The 25,307-nt window shown below is 39.1% G+C and overlaps 1 protein-coding gene across 4 annotated transcripts in view; it reads left to right on the forward strand.

Annotated features, from left to right (window-relative positions):
• The first annotated feature begins 7,915 nt into the window (after nt 1-7,915).
• prkg1b (protein kinase cGMP-dependent 1b) overlaps nt 7,916-25,307 on the forward strand; it is a 141,098-nt gene continuing 123,706 nt past the window's right edge. For 2 of the 4 annotated variants that reach the window (XM_020046260.2, XM_010864626.3), the window contains exon 1: nt 14,723-15,205. In XM_020046260.2, coding sequence (XP_019901819.1) covers nt 14,901-15,205 — 305 coding nt within the window. In that variant the 5' untranslated portion in view covers nt 14,723-14,900. Of the gene's footprint in view, nt 8,415-14,722; nt 15,206-25,307 lie in introns of those variants that run through there. The other 2 variants (XM_020046261.2, XM_020046262.2) reach the window with 2 other exon arrangements.

The raw sequence follows: 25,307 nt of genomic DNA on the forward strand, positions 1-25,307 counted from the left end.
AGAGAGACATGGAAAGAGGGAGAGATGTTAGTGTATGGTGGAGTCAGCTGGAGTTTGTATGTGACATCGTTTACCTTCCGGAGGACCTTGAACGGCCCCACGTGCCGGGGACCCAGCTTACAACAGGGCAGGCAGAGCTGGAGGTCCCCCCGCTGGTGGACAAGACCTCTTCCGATTTCCTGAATCATTCCTCCACAGCCTGGACGTTGCTGTAACCCAGGGGTTAGACCTGTGGAGGAATGGCACAGGGAATTCTGAAGTACTCCGCCCAGGGGAGAAAATGGGTCGACTCACCTGGTCGTCTAGGCAGTATGACCGGAAGAACCTCCCTTGTTCTTGGTTGGTGCGCCCCGCCTGCCTGTTGGCCTGTGGGTGGTACCCAGATGTGTGGCTGACCGCAACCCCCAGTCTGGACATGACGGCTTTCCACACTCAAGACGTGAACTGGGGGCCGAGGTTGGAGACGATGTCTTACGATATTCAGTACAACCGGAAGACCTGCTGTAACAGCACTCATGTGCGGCGATGGTGCTGAATCACATGATGAACTGACTGGTAGAAGCTGGCAAATCCAATGAAGGCCTGCAGTTCCTTGATGAGATTTGGGACTGGTCATGACCTCACCGTCTCCACCTTCAGCTCCTTCATCTGGATGCCACGCGGAGCAACCGTCACAGTAATAAAGGATTCAGTGTCTCTTCATGACTTAAATTTAAAAAAATCTTGGTGGGTGATGGGTGTGTGAGACATGGCTGTTTATTTGGTGCAGTTTACCTGATCTTGTATGATTTATTCATTTATAGTTATCTTTTTAAGCCTAGTCTATTCTAAAGTTATAGCCTATAGGTAAAATGACTTCTCAAAGATTTTGATTTGTGTGTTCCTTGTTTGTCTATTAACGTGTACCAGTCTTTTGGCTGAATATTCAAATCCAGGTAGACAAAGGTGTAGCCTAATGATGATTGACAACCACTCAAATGTTTATTCATTCATAATACCATGTATTACATTTTATTTAATACATAATATTTTTGTCTCTTCTGTGGTCTTGTAACATGGCACACAACATCTATCCAGTAAGAAATAAATAAAGCAAAAATGGAGAAATAATATATATAAAAATGTAAACTGAAGTCTAGAGTGTAGAATGGGGAATGGGGAATATGAACAATATGGGTAGGAGTATTGAATATTATGAATATAATATGAGTGTAAGATGCTTTTGAATGGTACATACAAAATAATATTCTAATGTACATTGAATATACATGGGAAGACATCAGAGCATTTGGAATGTTCATGTGTGATCAGTATGATCATAGATCAGTGTTGCTGGTTGAGGAGTAGCTGCTGTACCAGGAAGTAAAGCAGCCTGAGAGGATGCTCTCAATGGTGCACCTGTAGAAGTTGGTGAGTGTTTTTACAGACACGCCTAACGTCTTGAGTCTCCTCAGGAAGTATAGTTGCTTTTGGGCAGTTTTCACTGCCAAGTTCGCTTGCCTGGACCAAGTGAGGTCATCTTTGATGAACACACTGAGGAACTTGAAGTCAGAGACTCCCTCCACTTCAGCTCAATCGATGTGTATGGGGGCATGACCTCTTCCTAATGTCCACGATCATCTCCTTAGTCTTGCAGATATTAAGACCCCCTCTCTGTAAGCAGCCTCATCACGGCTGGATATGAGATCCAGGATGGTTGTATCGTCCGCAAACTTAAGGATGACGGAGCTGTGTGTGGCCACACAGTCATGCGTGAACAGGGAGTACAAGAGGGGACTAATTACGCAGCCCTGGGGGGCTCCAGTGCTCGGCGTCAGTGCGGAGGAGGCGTGGCTGCCCATTCTCACCACTGGGGTCTGATCCAGGAGGTCCAGGATCCAGTTGCAAAGGAGGTGTTAAGACCCAGTGTCCTGAGTTTTGCAGGCACAATAGTGTTGAAAGCTGGGCTGTAGTCCCCGAAAAGCATCCCCATGTATGTGTTGCCTTTTTTACAGGTGGGAGGGGGCGGTGTGTGTCGTCAGGGCGATGGTATCGTGCGTAGATCTATTGGGGCGGTATGCAAATTGAAAGGTGTCTTAGGTGTCAGGAAGGGTGGAGCAGATGTGGGTTCTAACCAGCCGCGCAAAACCTATTGAGTTTTAGGTTTTAGGTTTAAACGCCAAAGTCAATAATCCTCCAATGACCTCTATGCCATCAAACCCACCAATTGTCAATATAAGAATAATATGGAATCCTATACTGCTGGTTCTGACACTTAACTGATGTGACAGAGTTTGCAAACAATCCGAGACTACAAAGGAAAACCCAGCCAAGAACTGTCCAGCAATGCAAATGAGCAAGTGTGTAATTCCCACTGGCTTAAAAGGGATGGTTTTGACCATATATTGGTCAATTAGGGACATTTTAAAATGCAAATACATGCATGAGCACTCAAGCTAAGAACATGTAATATTTAGCAATGGGGATCTACTGCTGGGTGTACGACACTCGTAAGAGATTTCAGTACGAATTTTGTTTTCTGTGTATATGAACGTTCCAAAAAAAATATTAAGTAGAATAGTTCAGAATGGTTTCTATGCAATAACCTAGCCTAAAACTAACTTGTAATACCTAAAACGAAAGGTTAACCCAATTCTAACTCTTTTCCCAGAGTTAGAATTGACCTCTAAGCAAAAAATAGCATTTTACCTGGTGGGGACTGGTTAAAAAATATTTTGGGGACCAATCAGTTAGGTTTTACTATCTTGGTAGTAGTTTTACTATCTTAGGAGTTTGGCAAAGGCATGGATCACACACTCACCCTAACCACATACACTGCTGGTACAGTACTGTACTGTATAATATATCCTGTTGCCTAGTTACCTACATAAACCACTACTGTAACCTGAACCATTGCAAATGCACTCTGTATATATATACAGGCTATTGTCATTAGTGAATGTTCTTCATTATTTATTATTATTACTTTTAACATTTTGAACAGATTTGTCTCGTCTAGTCTCACCACTTTCTCTTAAACTCTACATTTTTGGACTAGGGCCCTGCAAAAAGCCTTTTCCTGTCTCTGTTGGCATACAATTTAAATCATTATATATTACATTGTATGTCATCAGCAGGACTAGTCTTGTTTTTTCATCCTCTGATTGTCAAACAAACACTTCATAAGGCACTTTTATTGGCTGTCCACACAATAATTCCTACGAACAAATAGTGGACTACGCAAATTGATAGATGAAAAAACTGTAAGAAAAAAAAGAGTGTATTGACATTTGATTACATTAGGACCACACCTTCATCTTACGAGGTGACCAATTACTATTTAAGCACTGTCAATTACATCTCCCATTGGTTTAATGCCATACTGGCCCAGGATAAATTTAATCTAGACACATGATGGCATTTAACCAATGTAAGATTTATTGTACGGTATTAAACCAATGTGAAAATGTATTAATTAATAGTGTGTGGAATATTAAGCGCTGAGTACATCAGAACATGTAATATCTAAACATTGTTGTATCACCTCAGGCAGCTGCTCTGTAAAAGGCTGAACCAGCCACTGATATCATTGCCTTCTTAGGTGGTGAATATGGGCAGGCTGTCTGGCACACTACTCTCTGGTGTAAGACACACTGTTTGATTGTCCTAGTCCGTGATAATTAACTGCATTGACAGGAGCTCTGGGAAAAACAAGTCCCTTCTCATTTTGTAGCAGCTCAAAGATTCACAGACGACCACGCTGCCTCTGTGCTCTCTGACAGCTCCTCGTTATCTAGCCATCGAAGGTAGATGGCAAGATAAGGTAGGTGGCTACTGAAGTCATTATGAGTAAAGCTCACATTCATGGGGATGCAGAGATCAGAAGGTCAGAAGGAAGCTAGATCAGAAAAAACACGTTTTCTACAGCACTGCTATGAATGGTGGGCTGAGATACTTATGCCCTCTGAGATGGGAAAATAGGAGTGAGCGCTGCTGCACAGCCACAGGCCAACTGCCTTCTCGGAGATAGCAATGCAGAAATTAATCAAATAACCTAGTCCAATGGATTTGGAAAAAACTGCATTTCGGTAATATCTTAATCATCTCAGTGGGTTGATATAGCAACTGAAGAAGCTCCTATGAGAATGGGCCTAGTGTATCTGACTCACTTGGAGCTGCAGAAAAACACTGTTGGGTGAGAAGTTCAGCACACTTCACTGAAAGGAAACAGTCAAGCGGGAGTTACCTGTGGCTTAAAGTAAACACTCTAGCAGCCAATGTGTTTGTTCAAAAACAGCTGCTCTCTTGTTGGCATCCTGCAGATGGCAATAGTGAGTCACCCCGGACCTGTCTGTCTAGTTCATTATAGTGTATCACAAGATATAACAGTATGTGTGCTAGACAGTGGAGAAAAACAGGCTAATTAGCAATATGCTAAATCAGCCGACTGTCATGTCGCACCTAAACTTTAAATAAAGAGTGTTTGTCATGCTTGACTTCAACAAGTAAGGTAAGGGGGAGTTCTTCTCGGGTGCGTCTTTTAACACTAAACAGGATTGCTAGGGTGTGCTGTTGGGCTGGTCCTGATACTGCCTTCTGGCTTTATTACTGCACCTCCACACAAGAAAGCATCCATATTGGCATAAATCTCTTAAATAAATCTAGCAGCCTACAGCTAAACATTAGCCTGCTGAAGTGCTAAGTTTCAAGGACTTTTTATGATTTTTCTGTCATATCATCTGTGGGCTAGTAGCATGCAATCTAGCCCAGCTCTACTTTGCTCCCTGTCTCTCCGGTCAAGGTGAGCAAAGCCCTAATGTGTATTTACAGCTCAGACCCCAAAGGCGTCTTCCACCACACCAAATTGATGGCCCTTGGTGCTTCCTCTGGCTACCTTTCTCCTTCATAATCAGAGGAGAGTGAAAGAGACATTGGTGGAAGTCAGCAGTTGCTAATACGGAAGGAAGACTGGCCTAGAATTATAAGAGAAATAATGACTTCTCAATGTCAGAAAACTGTGGGTTTTCTCCACCTCATCAGTTTCCAACATCTCAAGAAATGGCAGCAGGTCAACACATTATTGTAAGGCCTTTTTCACATAGATCTGCACTGAAGGAAGAAATTAATGTACAGAACATTATTTTGTTGAGATATGCCCTTGACACCGAAGGCACTTCCAGACAGCTAGGTGAATAAGGATATAGGGCGGTCAAGTATCATGGGGCATACACCCTGAGGGGTGAAGAGCCTCTGGACTAGCAACTATATCCAAGGGAACTGCAGTGTATAGAGCACCCAGCTGTCATTGAACGAGCACTCCTGCATGGTGAAATGAAAGACCAACTCATGCCCAGAAGGAAGTTTCAAGCATGACCTCTCACAACAGCCTGCTAACAATGCCCTGAACTGTGCTCGTTCAATTCATATGACACTGCAATCTATGTCATTTGGGTGTGCTGTTCAAGGAAGCAAAGCAATAAAACATGATGTTTTTGTACAAATACAAAAACAATTAATAATGTATCCATATGCACAACTATTTCCAAATGACATTTGGTTGGGCTTCTACATTCATAGTAACAGCATAATGCATTTGGACTTCAACAAACCTCTGGTTGTCTTTTTGAGTCGATGAACAGAAGTTGAAATTTCATTGATCAAAATGTTGTACAAATGTTACGCAAATTTCCATGTTGGTATTATATGGTGCTAACACTGTATTAGCAAACTATCCTGAGTGTAAGTGTAATAAACATACAATAATGTCAATGATTGTACTTAGTTACAGTTCCTATACGTTAACATTACGCAATACTCTATGGATATCACATTAATATGGAAAACAACTACATAAGCCCAGGAAGTCCAAATTTGGATTCTTCAGATGATTGGCCAGTTAAAGATACTGCCAAATTCCCTAAAAAATATATTGGAATTGGCTTTTAGGTGACAAATGAACATTAAATTATTTGACAAAAGCTGTGGTGGAAATTCACTGAATCAGCATTCCAGTTGCATGCTCCATCAATTCTTGAGACACCTACAGTAGGGTAAAAATCTAACACATTTTACACTGGCCTGAAATTGTCTCCCAGTGTAATGATCATGCTGTTTTTTTTTATGTCTGAAACATTTCTGTGATCTTTCATTCAGCTAAAAAAATCATGGCACCAGCATGTTGAGACTTTATAATTATGTTGTTTTTATTAATTTCTTTGTGCATTTTCAGAGTAGATTCTCAAACACTGACTGTTCGTGTCCTGCCCATTACCATCTAAATAAACAATTGACTTCTACCAGACCCGTGACCTGTAATCCTCTAGCACATTTGTCCATCCTGCAGTATACTGTACTAAAGTAAGGGACAATGCCATGAGGGCTCTGCTCCGGAGTTCATCCATGCTCCCAGATCATTTCTGCTGGCCAGGCAAATGAGGTAAACAATATTGATTTTGAAACATCCTGTGTTCACTTAGAGACCCTCTCTGGTTTCAATGAGAGAATATGTATGCATTACAGGAAGGAGGTGACTAATGTCTGCCCTGCCTGCCTCCTCTGAAACACGATAACCCCAGTGGAGATAAAGATGGGCCAGATGATCTATTCTGGAGTGATAACTGCTTCAGGCTCACATTTTGTCAATCATAGCAGGATCCCCATTGTAGGTGTTCTGAATGACAAGGTCAGATTTACCAATGATGTCACTTTTAGCGGGTATATTTACATTTAAGCATAATAGGGAAGATAATAGAACCAGTTCTTATTGACAAGTGTGCCGGGATGATTGTTTCAAATAATAATAGTAATAATAAAATATAAAGGCATTCAAATATTTTAAAATGTTGGAAATAGGGCAATGGATTACATTTATAAACTACAGAAACGACCAGTAGTGTGTGTGTGTGTGTGTGTGTGTGTGTGTCGAACCAGAGTTCAGAAAGGCTACATGGGTATTTTTAGCATTTTAAACTTGCTAACTTAACTACTTCTATTTGTGTATTCATAAATAATACCCTTAAAATTGTGTAATAATTTTAGGATCATGATTATCACTTGAACACTGTTTCTTAAATATCTTTTATTGGATACTATTATTCCAAAATAATTTTAAACAAATCAATTTATAGTATTTGGCAATATTGCTATCATAATGGAAACGGCTCATTTAGATTATAAATGGAATAAGAATAATTACAATATGAGATGTTTAGCAGTTTCAGAAATGTGAAGTCCAAGTGGGGTAAAGGGAGTTAAAGAATTCTACCGGCACACAACTGACTAATTTAAAAATGCAGTGATCATCTAAGGATTTATACTCCAGATGGTAAATGAAACTTTCTTTTTAAAACTCATTGATTTAGATATATATTGTTTTATGTATCTCTAAAGTAACATTTTGAACCGACTGCATTTCGGTAATGAGAATTTTGCGAAGAAATGTACAGAATTTAGACCCCCCAAAAATTAGTCCTCAGAAGGGTAGTTGCCCAAATGCCCAAATTATTTTAATCAGTTTTGTCATTACATCTCTCTCTCGCTCTTACATTATCTTGAAGTGGTGACTACTTACATTTGCTCAAGCACTTTATTGATGAGCATCAGTCAGTCAGACAGAGAGAGGTAGCTACAGCCTCAGACAATTCCGCATTTTAAGATCAAAAGCTCCTCTTCTGGAAACAACTTACTGCTTCATTGTTACCAAATGCTGGATCGAATTACATGAAACTACGTCATATACTATTTGATAGATGCTATTTCAGGCGAATAGTTTAGTTTTGAGTACGAGTGATCTCATAAATATTGTCCGGTTTTGTTCAGCGTTGGACGGCGCCGTATTTTCCTGCACGCGTTCCTTTCGGAAGCTCAAAGTGAACCTCTTCTCTCTGGAGAGAAAGGGTAGCAGACCTAATTGGTTTCTCAATGAAATATAACGATTAGTTCGCCGCGGGAGGGACTTAGGAAAAGAAGCACTCAGCATTCTCCATCGCTGTTACTCAACTGTTCTTAACTGATGATTTTTTGAGTGCAAAGGAGACCAACACTATTTTTATCTACATATTTCGACGATATCATTTATGATTGTCAGTAGCGGATTGCACTGGACCCTGTAGATTGCATTGGACCCTAATACCTTATTTCTGCCTGGAGAAAGTTTGTGCAGGTTTCAACATGAGTGATTTAGAAGAAGACTTCCAAAAGATCCTATTGATAAAAGAGGAGAGAATTAAGGAAATGGAGAGGCGTCTCGCCGAGAAAGAAGAAGAGATCCACGAATTAAAACGAAAACTGCACAAATGTCAATCTGTTTTGCCTAGCGCGCAGATAATTGGACCTAGAACCAGGCGTGCCCAAGGCATCTCGGCGGAACCCCAAGCTTACCGAACCTTCCAGGAGTTGAATAGTGAAGCATTTCGGAAACATTCGAAGTCTGACAGGTACCTACAGCTTATTATTGTAATTTCACTTTACGGTTCCTGATTGTATTAATTACGGATAGCCTATAAACACATCATTATATTGTGCTTAAGTCCTGAATGTGGGGATCAGCCAAGGTATGGTATCCTGAGAACGATGTGGTCACAAATCGATTAGAAATATTATCTTCCAGGGTGTGGGCAACTTTTAGACGGTAGGACAGTTAAGTGATTTTAATTGATCTCGAAATATTCAATCAAAAAGGACAATCCTTTCTACCTATTTATGCATTTTTAGCCAAACACAGGCTAGACTGGACGTAATCCCTAATTTTTTTGATTTCACCCTGCATGTGCCACCAATGCTTTAGAGCAAATTTCACCCGGTACTGCCATAGCCCATTATTGTGGTCCCATCCGGGCAAGTTAAAATACAAACGATGGTTTATCATTTTAGCAGTCACCATGGAGATGTAGCTAACCTGGAGGGAACTGTCAAGGCACAATAGTGTCTGTTATGAGGAACTTACTCATTAGACATCACCTAACTATTTTGCATGACTGCTCGGCATTTGTTTACAGTGTGCTCTAGAACTTAATTGGAACTTTTTCGACATTTGTCCTTAAGTTGAATTACTAGCCTGACAGAATGTCCTCTCAATTGTTATTGTTTGGGCAAAATGTATTGTGTCCTGACGCAGTGCTAACGAGCACTAAGGCCAGTGTCGCCTCTAGATTTTAGGCAGCCCTAAACGGCACGCTTGTAAATCTTTAGTTAGGTGTGCATAATCATGACTGTGAAAGCTATAACAACCTTCAATACATTATTTTTTCATCTCTGTTTAAGATATATTTTATGCCATTTATTTGGAAGGAAACTAAGTCAGATTCAGGACATGCGCAATAGAGACTATAGCTTGGACTGCTATTTAGACCGCATAATGTTAATCTTTCTTGGATAGAAGCCAATAAATGTACTAAACATTTAGATGTCAAATCAATCTGTGGGCTTTATTTTTGTACAGTAAAATTAAATCTGTGCGCTTTATTTTTGTAGTTCCTAAATATATATTTTTTTCATAAATGGTTATTGAATTTTGCAGTTCCTAGGGGGTGGCAAACTGAACTTTGAAAATCACTGCCTTTAATGGAAAGCTCACAAGGAATAATTCACTGAATATCAGTGATTGACATAACATGCAGACAATTGCGGATTCACTTACAAATTTACAAATCAGAGATTGTACATTTTACTTTTCACACTTAACCATTGGTCTATGGTATCTACCAGGTTTTCTATTGGTTTCCATATTGGTTTCCATATTGGGATGTTTTTGGGGGATACTGTCAGTTGTACTATCAATAAGGTAAGTCATGTCCTGCTTACTATCCTGTATTGCCCTCAAAAGCATTTGCATGGACATTTCGTCTTGGGTCTTTTACACCATCTTTGAAAAAAAGAGACACTTAAAAAAAGGCTGGTTCTCAAATTATATTCTGCTATGCACCAAATATGTACATCTAACTGTTTCATCAATAGAGTTGTAAAGTAAAATTCTGATAAAACACATATGGAGACTCTTTCAATAAAATAAAATAAATAACACAAGTCCTGTTAAGTCTGATGTAAACCAAACATTGCATTCCACAGTAGTGACTACATATTAAAAGGTCAAGCTTGGTGGGGGTAGAGTGAGGTTTTGAGGTTGCTTTGCAGTATAAAGACTTGTACGTCTTTAAAGTAATTAAAGGAACCATTTGAAAGCGTTTAGTTGCAGTCATTTCATCCAAACAATTATTGATTGTAAAACAGTAATCACCCTTTCCCAGAGGGGCACTGGGTGTAGCATAACTTCATTAAATACATGAAATTAGTGTACAAAGCTTGTGTCACTTTTTCACCCAAGTTACATTTGTATAATATTGGGTTTTGGTTGAAGATCTGACAAGAATAGAGAAAATCTGAAAGAAAACCAATAATTTCTCACAGCACTATATTCTGTTGGTTTGCACTGAGCAATGATTGAGAGTTGTCCACTGTTACTGACAGTCAGCTGACTCTTGTGAAAGTGTATTTTTATCGCTGATTGATATGAGAGCACTGTAGGGTACTTACCCATACTTCACTACAATATTGAGTGCTCTCACACATATGCTTATTATGAGTAAGCATATGATTAACTTTACAGATACTAACATTTTATGTATGCTCATTGCTGGCTCAAGAAGTGCCAGGTTTTGATCTCCTGGGCATTCAATAAATAGAAATATAAGTACAAGTGACAAATCATTCACTTGAATTGCGACTCTGCTTTAATTTGTTATGAGTCTGTGCGTTATTTCACTCCGATATGCGTAATCAACGTAGTGATTAATGGTTGACTATAATAAACACAGTTATTTCACACATAAAGGCAAAACAAAAAGTGACCGCTGTCCAAGACTGGCCTCTAGATATTCAACAAATGACATTAGCCACCAGATGGCAGCAAAATGCTGTTTCATGGTTAGGATCTGAACCAGTGTGAATAGATTCTCTGGACGCCCCCTTCCTGATAGCTAAACAACCTTCAATGCGTATGAGCTATAATGAACAACATGATCGACATCTTTGGGTCATTCTTGAATTGAGGTGGTGAATAATGTCTCTTGACCATATCATAATGTAAAACACTATCTAATTGCAAAAGACAATCAATTGAAAGTTTTATTTAACGGTAATTTTATAGTGAACATATGTAAGTCCTTTAAATTGCAAAGTATATATTTGAATGCATTGTAGGATCTAGTGGAGACCACGTTAATTAATGAGCGCAGCTAGTTCAGCCTGGGAACATGAGTGGGCATTGGCTCAGTGATGCATCAGCTGATGTCGGGATCGCTCCTACCACAGTCTGAAGATTTCCAATTTAACATGGCGCTTTATTTGAGTCAGTCAGGGTACTCTGTGTGATGCTCTGCTATTTGTCTTAGCATGCAGTTGCTAAAACCACCCTCCACCACAGCCTTCACCTGTTTGGTTCAGTTTCCACCTACGGCGGGGATTGGTACAGCGTACCTTACTCATTGCCATAAGTATTGCTCTTATAATATTATCGTGTTAATGTTGTTAGTAGTATTGTAAACAAAATCATGCAATGACGGTCAATGACCATGATCGGAACAGAGCATAATGCCAAGACATCGCGTATTGTTGAGCTTTGTTTCTCTAACAAAGTTAAACTGTGTGGCTTTTCCTATCTGAACTAGGGAGGATCTGAAAACATTGAGGTGTGAGTGGTTCATTGTTTTATTTGTGAACGTAAATGTTATTTTTAACATTTTGGTCAATCCATGTGCTAACTGTCATCATCAAAATGGGAGGGTTGTCGTAATGTCATGATTGCGGAGGCAGGACACAAGAGTAGGAAGAACGGAGGACATTTAAGAAAAAAATAAAATAAACTAGAACAATACCAAATGGAACAACCATACTACAAGGCTTACGCCAAAACAAAGACAAGATACACTGGGGAACTTAAATAGGAACAGTGATTAGGGAAACGGGTGAGGGCGATTAACTACAAAACGAGTGTTCATGATCCAAACGGGGGATAGAGGGCGTTGGATCTCAATGGCACGGCAGTCCTGGCAGTCATAAAAATGTATACAGTAAACTAAGCTGTTCAAGACACCTAAAAACCTTTTTTCACACCTTGAGACTGCACAGTGAAACACACTGCCACCATCAAATCCATGTGAAGGACGACCTTTACTCTTTAATGTTTGGACACCAACATAAGCACATGCGGTTTATAAAAGGAATTGAAACTGGAATATGAATGGCAACCAATCATAGTGTTCCTATCATATTATTTGGTGAGTCTAAATCCAGTGTCACTTGGCTTTAGTCCATTTAAATTAAGAGAAATAACACCAAAAAAAAATGATTTGAAGAATGACCGTTGTCTGTTGTAACTATAATGACAGTACTACAAAATGGGTAGGGCACAGACAAAAAGTCTAGGTAGCAGTTTAGGCCAGGATTGATTCAACACCAACATAGGGGTACTTGGGCAGAAGGGTAGCTCAGTAGTCCTACTCTTTTTAAATGAAAGGCTGCAGGTTCTCATCCCGAAGCAGGCAAGTAATAAAATCAATCATTATGTCCAAATTTCCTAATAGTACTTGCATGATAAAATAACTGTAAATAATAATAGCAATATATACATGTATTTATATTACGCTATGCATCCTGTGCCCACGGATCTTAATATAAGGAAATTCTGAAAGATAAATCTGACTGTTGAATACCATGTGTATAGTTCCTGCGCTACTGTAGGTTTGATTGAAATAAGCCCTTCATTATATTTATTTTCTGGTAGCTTCCCATTAGTTCCCATGCAGCAATCTATGTTGACAACAAAGATCGGGAGATTACATTACTGGAAAAATAATCAAGAGAGACAGACCGGGTGTCAAATTACTAGTGGTCGTCTTTCAGCTTTTTGTTACCTCGTTTTTTTCTATTGTGCATACTCATTTGACAACCCAAAATAGCAAGGTGAGTATTGAATGGATCCACTTAAGCTGTTTTGATCCACTATGGACACTGTATGCAAACCCACAAGGGATAAGAGGCCCAATTTGGTGTTGTCATACACGGCAAAGCCTGTCTGCATCCACTGTTTGCCATTTAGAACTCTCTATGTAGTCAACAAGCTCACTCAAAAGCACTCCAGAATGGAAAGTGTGTTATCTTACTGAGACAGACAAAAGGCCTGTGGCCTGCGTTTGCCTGTGGAACAGAAGCAGTACTCGCAGCATTTGCATCCATCATCCTCACCCCAGCTCTTCCAGGCACTTTGATGTGCACTAAGGATGATGTCTTAAATCCTATCACAAGGCACATGCACACTTGTACACACACACACACACACACACACGTATGTTTCTCTTTCCTTGTTTGAACAATAAAAATTAACTAACTTTTACCCCAGGTCTAACTAACCCTAACCTTAACCTCAGTAACATAGCATTAATGCCTAAACCTAACATGAACTCCAATTCTAACACTAACCCCAATTTTTAGTGTACCCTTAACACTTACACTTAAGTAAGAAATATACCTTTTCTTTGTAGGGACTGTCTAAAAAATTCTTCAAAGATACTTATGAATGAAATTGATGGGGGAAAAAATTTTTTTTTTGAAGGTGTTGTGTCCTAGAATAAACCAACAATGCTAAACAAACAACCTTTGACCAATACCTTGTTTTTATTTTGAGGTCTGTCAATTATCAAGAGGAACACTGTATATTTTCCTTATATACAAGAATGGGTCACTTGAAACCATGTGTCTGTCACATTCAGATGATGTACTGTAATTGCTGTGAGGTTAAAACTGCATCACACTGAATGCTCTGAGATATGTACCTACACACTACACAGGGAAGTAAGACAATGGTAAATGGGTTGTCGGCTGGAGTGCATGTCATCAAATGTATAGAAATCTGAATGTGGTACATTGATTTGTTATGTACTAATGCTACCTGTCTGCCTTTATAGTGTAGGCTTCTGCGCTGTTATGGCCTCTTATGGGGTTTGTGGTATTTTGGACTTTGTGTATGACATTAGATGGCCATTAGAGGGAGATGTAGCCCCTTTACAGGACTGTGTCTAATTTGGCGTTGATATTATTTTACGTCTGTCTGAGGTACCGGTAGGCTACCAAATGAAGCTCCATGGTAAAAAACAATAAAATTTTCCTAAACTCACGGGATCAGTGAAAACAAAAAAGAATGGTCTCATTTATGTAAAACAGAACCACGGAGAATATGTTGAAGATGTTGCCATTTTGATCACTAGGCTACTGCCTCAGTGTGCAGGACTCGTGAGCTCAAACAGAGATATATCCACGCTATTTATTAGGGATTGCAGTAACACGATTCTCTATTTTCTTACCACCCTGCTTAAATGTCAGAAATTGTGACTAATGTCCTAATGGTGGGAACGGAATTTCCACTACAATAATAGCCTCTGATCTTAACATTAGTCCTACTATTGAAACCTGCTAAGTCATTTCCTACTAAATGAGATACGGTGACCGTAGTGTTATGCATCATATCAGACGTCGTGTGCGTCTCCAATAATCTAATCTATAGACCATAGGTGTGTGCATACCTGATACCTTATTGGCTGATCACATTTGAGGGAGCATCCAACTTCGGTGTAGATGGATGCATTGTGTTTCGGCATCCTTTGAGCGCCTACGCTCACACTGGATACTGACGTATATCTGAGCAATAAAATAAAGCGTAGTTTATTGTTCGTCACATTTGGCCAACCGTTCATTTCATACACATCTGAGATCTACGAATCAAGCGCAACAATCGTTCTTCCTGAAATCTGGTTGAAGTGCTGAATTTGTGTAGTGGCACTGAACGGGGAGGTTGCCTTCCAAATCTGAGGATCATTTGTGTCATTCGCAAAGTTTGCTGCGCTCTGGTGATCCTGACTTCTCTAGAAACTATGGGGACTCTACGCGATCTCCAATACGCACTACAGGAGAAAATTGAGGAGTTGCGACAACGAGACGCACTTATTGATGAATTGGAGCTGGAATTAGATCAAAAGGACGAACTGATTCAAAAGCTTCAAAATGAACTGGATAAATACCGATCCGTTATCAAACCGGCGACGCAACAAGTCCACAAGGCAAGCGTACTACAGGAGCAACACAGGACCAAGAGGCAGGCGATATCAGGAGAGCCAACCGCCTTTGACATTCATGAACTCAGTCATGTCACTCTTCCCTTCTATCCCAAGAGCACACAGTACGTTTAAAATGTCTATTTTTTGTTGTCTGTTACCTGCTTACCACTGTTTATGTCTTTTTTTATCACCATGTGAGTACACTGGTACCAAAAGTGAATCACATGAAAGCAGATGGCGGTAGTGTCGGCTGGTTGAATAGAAGCACGTTGTTGGCTTGAGATTTGGCTGTGTTTGCATTTGGTATGGTACATTTTGTTTTGCTAGTGTGCGTGTGTTATGGGAACATGATATCATACAGCCACCATCTTTGCATAATGGATGCTAGAGGTGCAGTGACAGTATGGTGTGTGCTAGGCCTTTTCAGATGTAAGACTTACATTCACGGCTAACATGTACGGCCATCTTTCATGAAAAGTTCCATCACAAGTCCGAATGTTGAATACGTCAAACTTAATTTGAACGTTTTTCACATGTTCACTGATGTTGGCCCTGTAGCCTATGTGGTAAATAGAGAAACAATTTCCACAGGGAAGTTTCAGGCTAACAACTTTAATTGAGCAGAAAAGCAGAATCAAGGAGTTAGCGGGCTAACTTTGATAAACATCCACGATATTGTTGTTTTATTTATTTATTAAGAAAGCTTAAGATACATTACATGCATGTAGTTCAATCAATTAAACAATCAAAATAAAGTTTATCTTTCCAAAATAAATAAAAAGTTACTTCTTCCTGCATGTGGTACACCCCTCTGTTATTTCCAGTAGATTTGAATTAAAACGATTTGTGTGAAAACCAACTTGGTTTCAACTAAGTGAAAAATGAGTACAGACAGGTACCCATTAAGTCAGGTAATTGCTACTTTGTTGTGGACATTCCTACAGGTCATTCCAATAAATAAGGACAGCCACTAAAGTATGTTTAAAATGTTTTCAGGTTTTCTGGTTTGCAGATATTTGACAGCTTTTTTACATGAATTTGTTTCAGAATGATTAATGGTAACTTAATGGTAATTTAGGACATAGCCTTGGTCATTCCTACTATGCGGTGCGTTTTGGACCTCATAATTCTTGCAATTTTTATAATATTTTATGCCTTTATCCATTGTATGCTATCGGAGAATGATGTTTGACTGTCAGAACAAAAACAAAATATTGGTTCAGCTCGGGCACTGAAATCCTAATAAATCTGGGCACATTGTTCATATGAGACTATGAGACAATTTCAACCCTTTTAAGGACAAACACGTAGCTATCAGAAAGCATTAACAGTGTATGTATTCATCTAGATTGACATTTTCATAGACATTAAATATGAGGCATAACAGGGTGGAAAGCAATACCAATAATTTTACTTTAACATAAAACGTTTTCTAAACAAACCATTTTTTGGTATATTATGAAAATAGCAATATCTACTGACATTAGCCTCTTATTTTATTGTTTTTCCCAAATGATTTCCACCCTTTTAGGGACGTGTTCAACCCTGTCAGCGCGTATTCCGAACAGGCTGGACGTTTTGACGGCATTTCAATGCTTTGTTAGTAATTGCTGTATGAGTTAGCAATATTGAGTTAGAATGATGATGAACATTTGACCAGGCTTTGAACTTTCTATCAAACATGTTTTTGAAGCATGATTCATTTTCTGTACGATATAGCCTAATAGGGTGTAAAGTTTTATGTAAGACATAAAGACTAACATCATGAACCCTTTAAAAATAGATTGAACCCATATTAATCTGTTGTCAGCTGTTGTTTTCCCACCCAAAAAATGTGTATCCTCCTTGAATGTGATGTTATTAGGGCAAAGCGCTTCTTAATGAATGGAGAAGCTACTATAAGCTAACAGACTGTAAAGTGGTTTCAGGAGCAATCGTAATGGGTCAAATATAATAAAAATCTATATCATATTGATGGGAAAATTTATTGGAAAGATTCTAACCAGGACTACCAAATATTGATGAAAAACGTAATATTTTACTATTTCATGTTGGTGAGTAACACCTTGGGGCATGGTAAAATGACCTACATATACTGAAAATAACTGTTGAAAATATCACCCAGCTTGTGTTTTTAAATTTATGGACATCCTCATAATTAAAAACTTTTGGGATTAACATTTTCACTATTTTATACTACATAAGAATTGATAGAAAAGACACTGCAAACTAATATAATAGTGACCTGTATAGGGAAGGTGTGCCTAAGTTCTAGACATCTAGAACTCCTCCACTGTCTGTTTGCCCCAGACTGGGCTTGACCCAGGTTCTTCTGTCACACACGCGATTGCACACTTTGTCAATGTTCCAACGGGTTAAGCCACCCAAAATGTATTCCTTGGAAAGCCTCATGGATGACCTTTCAGGCTACATGTAGAGCAAGCTTACTTCGTATCCTTTACTCTTAAACCCCTCAGCCCTTCTAAACTTGCTACACAGGGACCTGAGCTGTCCAACTGATCCCAACTGCTTACCTGATTCATGACACCACTGTTACAGATATCAAGCTGTTTAGAGCCTGCCTTCACTCTACTGTCTGACAACACACACTGGACTTGAAAGAGTGGTCCGTTTTCTTTCACTACACATGTGAATGCCCCAAGGTACCTATTGGATGGCCCACCCATGAAATCTCCAGCTAAGTGTGGAGCAAGCATACGGCGTGTTCAGAAAAACATTACACATACACGTCTGAGTGGGCCTTTACGTAACAAAACTAGCTCACACTCAACCCTCAACAGAAAGATTAGTTTCACTCCACTTTGACACTCTTTCATACAGTGTCATGCAGTGTTCCATAATGTTATTTGAGAATAGTTTTTGTACCACATGCAGTTTACATGGGATCATCTGAAAACGTTCTCTTGAAGCCCTATATTAATTTAGATTTAAATGGTCTATAATTCCTTTCTCTCTTTCATTGTCAGTAGTCTTTGTAGGTTTTGTGGTAGATGTGTAAGTTGCTTCAGAAGTCTGGACATTTACAGAAGGAAATGTTAATATCTTGAAAATAATCTGTTCTATTTTAGAATATCTCTAACATGCATAGCAGATGTGTAAGTAATGGTTAATAACGTCTCATATCTATCCACAGAAGTCTTTAGACGTTTGCAGAAGGTTGATAATTTCTGTTTCAGAATATCTTGGATAATGGATTACATTTACATCATACTGGCAGTGTATCTTTAAATTGGAAGATGAGAATATTTTTCACCAACCATTTGAATTTGCAAAGTGAGAAACATTTAAATTCTTGTGCCTGACCATGTATACTGTTCAGGCTACCTGTACTTAGAATATTTAGGTACCATGGCTTCTGCTGCTCTTTTCAAAACGTTCCAAATGTTAACAAACATACGGTCTGTACCGCTACAGTAACTCCTACACTGATGATAAATAGTACACCATTTCCCATTAGTATGAATGTTACCCAACTCGTGTCAAAGAGATCCTATTGAAAGGGATTCTATTGAAATAATTTAATATTATAAGAGTGGTAAAGTATTATTTACTGGTATCTATGATGCTCCTTGTTAATATTGTGATTAGATGCAATTTATCTGTAAGATAAAAATTACCAATATGTTTTTGGCAGTATTTTTCATATTTTTGACTTTTGAAAGTAAAGGTGTATTCAGCTTTGTAGCTATATCTATATGATAAGCTACATATTTTCATCTTCTTCTGTAGTTTGACAGCTTCCTGTTCTTGTGCCATACAGTAGATTGTTGCTCAAGTTGGAAAATGTCAAAAAGCAGCCCACACCAGCAATTTTGCTATAGTGGTGCAAAATACTCTCATTGAAATGAATGATTTTCACCGGATTGCCAGGGATTTCCCGCCAGGTGTGTATTCGCTGTGAAAGACAAAAAAAAGCTGGTCCACTTCATGTAACATTCATAACGCAAATTTTGCTTTGTTTCTACCACATATGCCAGTTATTAAAAGCCCACTTTTATGAGTATTCGGTCCCCCAAAGGGGCACCATGGTCACACAGCAGAAGTTTAATTCATATTTTGTTTGTGCATTCTGTAAAACATCAAAGATGTGATATTGCATGTGAGTGTCAAGTCCATACCCCTGGAATCGTCTGTTCAAATTTTAATGTGTTTGGAGTATTTGTCTCACTAGTTATTTTTTGTCAAACATCAGTCAAAGGAAAAAAACAAGCCCACTGAGATTAACTTGACATGTTGGTTTTCTTGTTTAGAGTCATTTTAATTTTTTCTCCTAGCTGGTTCTGCACTGTGATACAATCTAAAGCCCATGTAATCCACTGTCAAGATAGCCTGTTTGTTACAGCAAATCCAATAGGTTCTTCCTCTTACCAATATGTGACTAGATTGTTAATGCTCAGCATCTGCTCGATGTCACTCAGTTCTTCACAGAAGAGGCATTTGAAAATACAAATGTATTATTTTTTTTTTATGCATATTCTTTGCAGGAATGGCCTCTTGAACATACAAACCTGTTTGTGTGTTAATAACAAACTTGTTTAATCTGTAATTATAAATATTTTAAATTACAAAACTTGTTGGTTTAACCGAAGTGAAATACAGTGACCTTCCTGTTAGCCATTATTAGCTGAGAGATTTGATGGGCTTGGCAGAATGCCTTCTTATTGGTCTGTTATGATGTAGGCTTCTGTCTGTAGTAGGGTTTCCCTGTTCAGTATGTGTAGATATTATACTACCAAGGATATTTTGAAATATCATTACCGTGGAGAACTGCAAAACTGTTTCTACTGCTCCCAGCAATGTGTTTTCTTAAAATCGATAAAGATCATTCAGTAGAAGGAAGTGGTGTGTGCATGTTTTAGTGAGGGGAAGTTTTCCCACAGAATGGATTCATGTTGATATGGACATTCATATATGTGACACAGTGTGGTGGTTCATTTTCAGAATAGTTGCCTGCCTAATGTTTGGTGTCTTTAAACTTTCTCTTACTATCAGAGCATTTTCACAGTAACAGGGCGACAATGGGAGGCGGATCTTACAATTTACATTCATAAAGATCACCGCCGGTGTTTGGGGCAAAATGACTATTTTTGGATTTAAGCAGATTTTTGGACTGTTTCCAATTCAAGTGCCAATAGCATTTAGCAAACCCTAGGCGGTGCTATGGTCGAATGACATGAAGATGAAAAGGGCTAGGGACCCTTGTTAAGATAAAAAGCAGGGCTGTCTCCAACAAAAATAGCCTTGGTTGATCAGTAGTCAGTTTTCTCGAGCAGTTGATTAGATAATGTTTTTGTTTTTGATATGAGAGAGCATTTTCTTTTTTTTTTTTAAGAAAACCGCTGTATGCACTGTGCTTGTCTGGTGTTTTAAAAGGACACTTAATGATGAAATATCACAATGACTCGAGGAACCACATTATATTATTATTATTATTATTACATTAGGAGCCAGAGAACCAGACCAGATACTTCACAGATTCAGACTTCAGGCTCCTGAAGGTTAACTTTATGTCACACAAACACACACACAATCTCTGATCAAATGTAGCCTGTGATTAGGCAGCCATAAACGCAAATGTTTTTTGCATATAACACAAGCGTATAACAATGTGTTATAGACCTGACATTTTAGCTGAAGTCAATCATTTTAAGTAGCCAATACCAGGGACATTGTCATTGTCACGACACCTACACACAGTCAAGCTTTTAAGACTTTGGTGCCCCCTGCATATTGTCATCTGGCTATGTCCTCTTTTCTACCACACGAATGAAGAACAGTAATCTTTCAGATTGCGTAACGTCTCATACTCATCCCTTAATATTGATGTATGGCAATTTTCCAAAGAAAATAAAAAGGATCCATGAAATGTATCACTGATATTGGACTGCAAAATATACATCTATAGTAGGTTCTTAAAATAAATTTTTTAATGATATATTGAATGATATGTTGTCTTTATATGCATATGCGCGTTTGAATGCCAATGATGATGACTGTCACGGTGTGCAGTTTATTGGTTCTGAGGCGTACAAACAACAAGATATTTTTGTTCTGAGGCGTACAGACAAGATATTTTCGTTCTGAGGCGTACAGACAAGATATTTTCGTTCTGAGGCGTACAGACAAGATATTTTCGTTCTGAGGCGTACAGACAAGATATTTTCGTTCTGAGGCGTACAGACTAGATATTTTCGTTCTGAGGCGTACAGACAAGATATTTTTGTTCTGAGGCGTACAGACAAGATACAGCTCTGGATAAAATTAAGAGACCACAGCACCCTTTTCTTTCCTTTCCAGGAAAATAGAAAAGGAAGGTTTTGAGTGAGGAACAGAAGGGTTAAAATTAAGAGACCGCTGCAAATTGAACGCTTCTGTTCCTCACTCAAAACTTCCCTTTCAACTTTTTTGGAAAGGTTGTCTATACAACAACAGGTAACCTATGAAGTTATACATTACATTAATTGAGTGCCACGCTTGTGACAACTTCTCAAAACCCACTTTAGACCTCCACTGTGAGTATGTCCACTGACAAAGGTGTGTAAAAATTACTAAAAGTCATGGTTGACCGTGAATCTACAGATTAAACAGTTGTTGGTGTGTCAGTGATCACTTTTGTAAAGGCGTTGACCAACGTTGGTCACTGACTTCCAAAGTGTGTTGCCTAATCGGGAGAACACTCAACAACTGGATGAATTTTCCAAACACACGCATCAAAGGTTATGCTGTTTTGACTGCACTCACCTCCATGTTGCTGCAGTGTTTTCTCAGCCTTTCCCAGCCTTTGTCTGCTTAGTGAAATTACTTATTTCTCAAGCAATAACTCATTAAAGAAGTGACTGAAACGGCAAAAAACTTTTACATTGTTTTATGAACACAGTGCACAGAATTATATGTTTTGACCTCTTACCAGTTGATCATGTGGTTTAGAGAACTGTTTATTTCCACATTATGATGAAAATGGTAGCTGGCTGAATTATTTATACTGGATGGTCTAGGCTGGCTTACAATAGATAAAAGGGGAATGTCAACTCAATGTTTTGCTAAAATATTTATTTCCAGCAGTCTCACAAAACAACAGACACCATTAAATGGTGGAAGAGGGGGGAGACTACTGTTAGTTTTTAATAAAATCCCAATTTAAAAATAAACAAGTTTATTGGCAACCAAAGCACATTGCTCTTTGAGCATGAGCATGTGGGCAGTGTGCTTCATGTCTGGATAAACACTGCATTGCCACTGTCAAAATGTACGCCGTAACCAAAAGCTTTTGGCTAGTCTTAAATATATCTTACAGCACTGCCTAAAATTAGCACTTTGATCACAAACGGACACACCTAAAATAGTTTCACCCATTCTGCCATCTGTGTGCATTCAGGCTGATATAAGACAGGTTAAGGATCAATCTCTTCATAGCAGTGCCCTGAATTTAAAAGGACGAACTTGCTATGGTCATGATTTCTCTACGTCACCCATGACCTGCCGGTGGAGAACTTTGGGAATGGGGGTGACCCGGGAAGGAGGGGTCGGCAAAGCTTTTTATTGTCAGGAAGTCATGAAGGACCTTGATGGAGGAGAGTTTGCACCTTACAACCATTTTTGCAGATATGTTGCAGTTTACTGTTGCACCTGGCAGAAGCAGACCCAGGCTGTGATAAAGCAGGGCCAGGCAGTGCTCCTCGGCTTTGACCCCATAGCCCCCTATGGTTTGAACTGAAGTGGACAATATAACAAATCTCTTCATCTGAGCAATAAGCACAGTATATAGGAATATGACAGTCAGACTTCTTTCTATAGTATATCTTAGTATTTCTATGCATTTCTGTATACTTTTTTAATCAAAGTTGTCAGATCTTTTGGACCACACCGTATGTGAACCGATGTGACATTATGGTATTCTGCATTGTATGCATGCTGAGCTGCGTTTAGGAAACTGTGTGGGCTGTAAATAATCATAACCTTTCTCAGGCTTCAGTTTTGGCTTCAAAGTGTCTTTGTTGGAGCCGTAACGCCTTGTCTTCCTTGTTTGTGTTTCATCTGCCTGTCTCAAAAAATAACCCATACAGTTAGTTTATTTTTTATATATCACTTTGAGTACATAATTATATACCACATCAGTTTATCTGGTGGGATGGCTGTGGTGAAAACACGATCAATCCAAAGAACTATAACCTATTGTTTCAGGGGGAATGCTTTAAATCTTGCACGCACTTTTCCGTCAGAGCTCCTAAATTCCATTTCGTTTGGATGCTGTAGTCATGGCATCCAGGGCAAGGATTCAATTCCTGCGCCCTTAGTCCAAGTGTCCTACAAAGTCTGCAGGAATGCCGTCCCTGCCTCCAACGGTGCCCTAAAAGAGCAGACATTCTCCTTTTAAGGAAACCACTCTCTGTTTATCTTTGGCATCTGACGGGGACACATTTTCTGAAGCAAAGGCAATGTAAAGTGAAACAAAGACGTGCAAATGCAACACGGGGGCCCAACTGTTCAAAATAAGGCAGCGTCGCTCGCTAGTCGCCCTGCAGTGTCTCAGCCATGTTATTCAGTAGGTTCCAACCAAAGCCACTCTCCATCTGGCTGTGTGTCGCGTCAGTGTTCCCCTAAAAGCCTGCCAGGACACCATATTAATGCTGAATATCAAAGGCTCTGATTAATTTGGAGCAGCCTGATGAGCGGTGGCATTTCTATCTCCAAAACCCTCTTCAAAGGCAGGCTGACAGTCACCAAGGGGGCTCGCTCCTCTGACACTAGCCGCCACCTGGAGTTCCATACCTCCAATGGAACTAATGGCTCCGCGCCCTTCTTTTGTGTTGCCTCTGAATACTGGGACGCTTTTTCAGATGAGTCATTGTGGTGTAAAGGAGTACTGTAAGCTCTAGAGACTTCCTGGATTCATTAGATGAGTCATTGCGGTGTAAAGGAGTACTGTAAACACCAGAGACTTCCTGGATTCATTAGGTCTCTCATACCCCTTCCAAAACAAGATGTCAGCCTGCCAAATTCAACGTGCTGTCAACTTTTTGTGGCTTTTACCTGAAAATGATAGCTTGAAACAAAGAGAACGTAAAGTACTTCCGTTTCGTTCCCGTTGTCTAACTTGTCTATACGTGAGTAGAGTAACTAGGAACGGTGTGTCTTCATGGAAGCGCATTTATTGTTTGCTAACAGCGTGTCTTCACCATATAACCATGGGACTGTCAGGTTCCCATCACCCATCACCGATTGGAAGCAATCTAAAGTAATGTTTTAGTACTCCGTTAATAAACCTTTTGTGTTTCCCTAATAAAATGCAGAAACCATGTCTGATGATGCAGTTGTCTAGTGTAATTATGCATAGAGGAAATTTGTTCACTCATTCACAGCATCAACAGTGTTAAAATACTTTTCAATTTTTTGGTTTATCAGAATTTTGTTCCACTGTCATGTTTGCCAATGAAATATAATAATGAGGGTTGTAATTTATTATACTAGGTACATTGCATTTTAGTTAACTGAAACCTTTAGTGCAAAGTATTTTATTTTATGTAACATGAAATTAATATAAAACCAGATTTTAAAAGCACAGTGAATGTCACAGAGAGAATAATTTTCTGTATGTTTGTACGTCCCTTAAATTTGCACTGCATAGAATGTAAAATAAAAATGTCTCTGATCATTCACAAAATGTTTTGATAGTAAGCTGTTTATAAATATGTATTAATAAAAAGGCAGGAAATATGGTCTGTGACGCTCCATCTGATTTTACTCTTAAGATCGATTTATTACTCAAGGAGCTTGTCTGTCTACATGGTTATACGCCTACACAGTCCTTGCATCACAATGCTAAGCAGGCATGTTGCCAGGCAGCACTGTAATACACCGTTGTCATTGAACAGGTAATGAAAGGGGGATTGCTTTTAAACATATCACATGTCCCATGGACCCAGAATCAAAAACACATCTGGCATTATATTCCATTTTGTATTTAAATTAGTATTTCATGGGATTTTAATAAGGAGAGCTTCAGAATGCTCTTAGCATTCTTAATGGTATTTGTCTCTGCATTAACACAACCAGTATGGAAAAACAATACATAAAATCGGTTATCCTGACAGTTGTCAGAAAACAGGGTAGAAGTGCTTGGGAAAGGGGCATATTTATTAAGTACAGGTCCCAAAGGAAATCTCAGCTCTGCCTCTTTCTCTACAACCCCAGGCTCCTTTCCCC

The sequence above is a fragment of the Esox lucius genome, chromosome 5, assembly GCF_011004845.1.
Source record: "Esox lucius isolate fEsoLuc1 chromosome 5, fEsoLuc1.pri, whole genome shotgun sequence".
NCBI classification, from domain to species: Eukaryota; Metazoa; Chordata; class Actinopteri; order Esociformes; family Esocidae; genus Esox; species Esox lucius.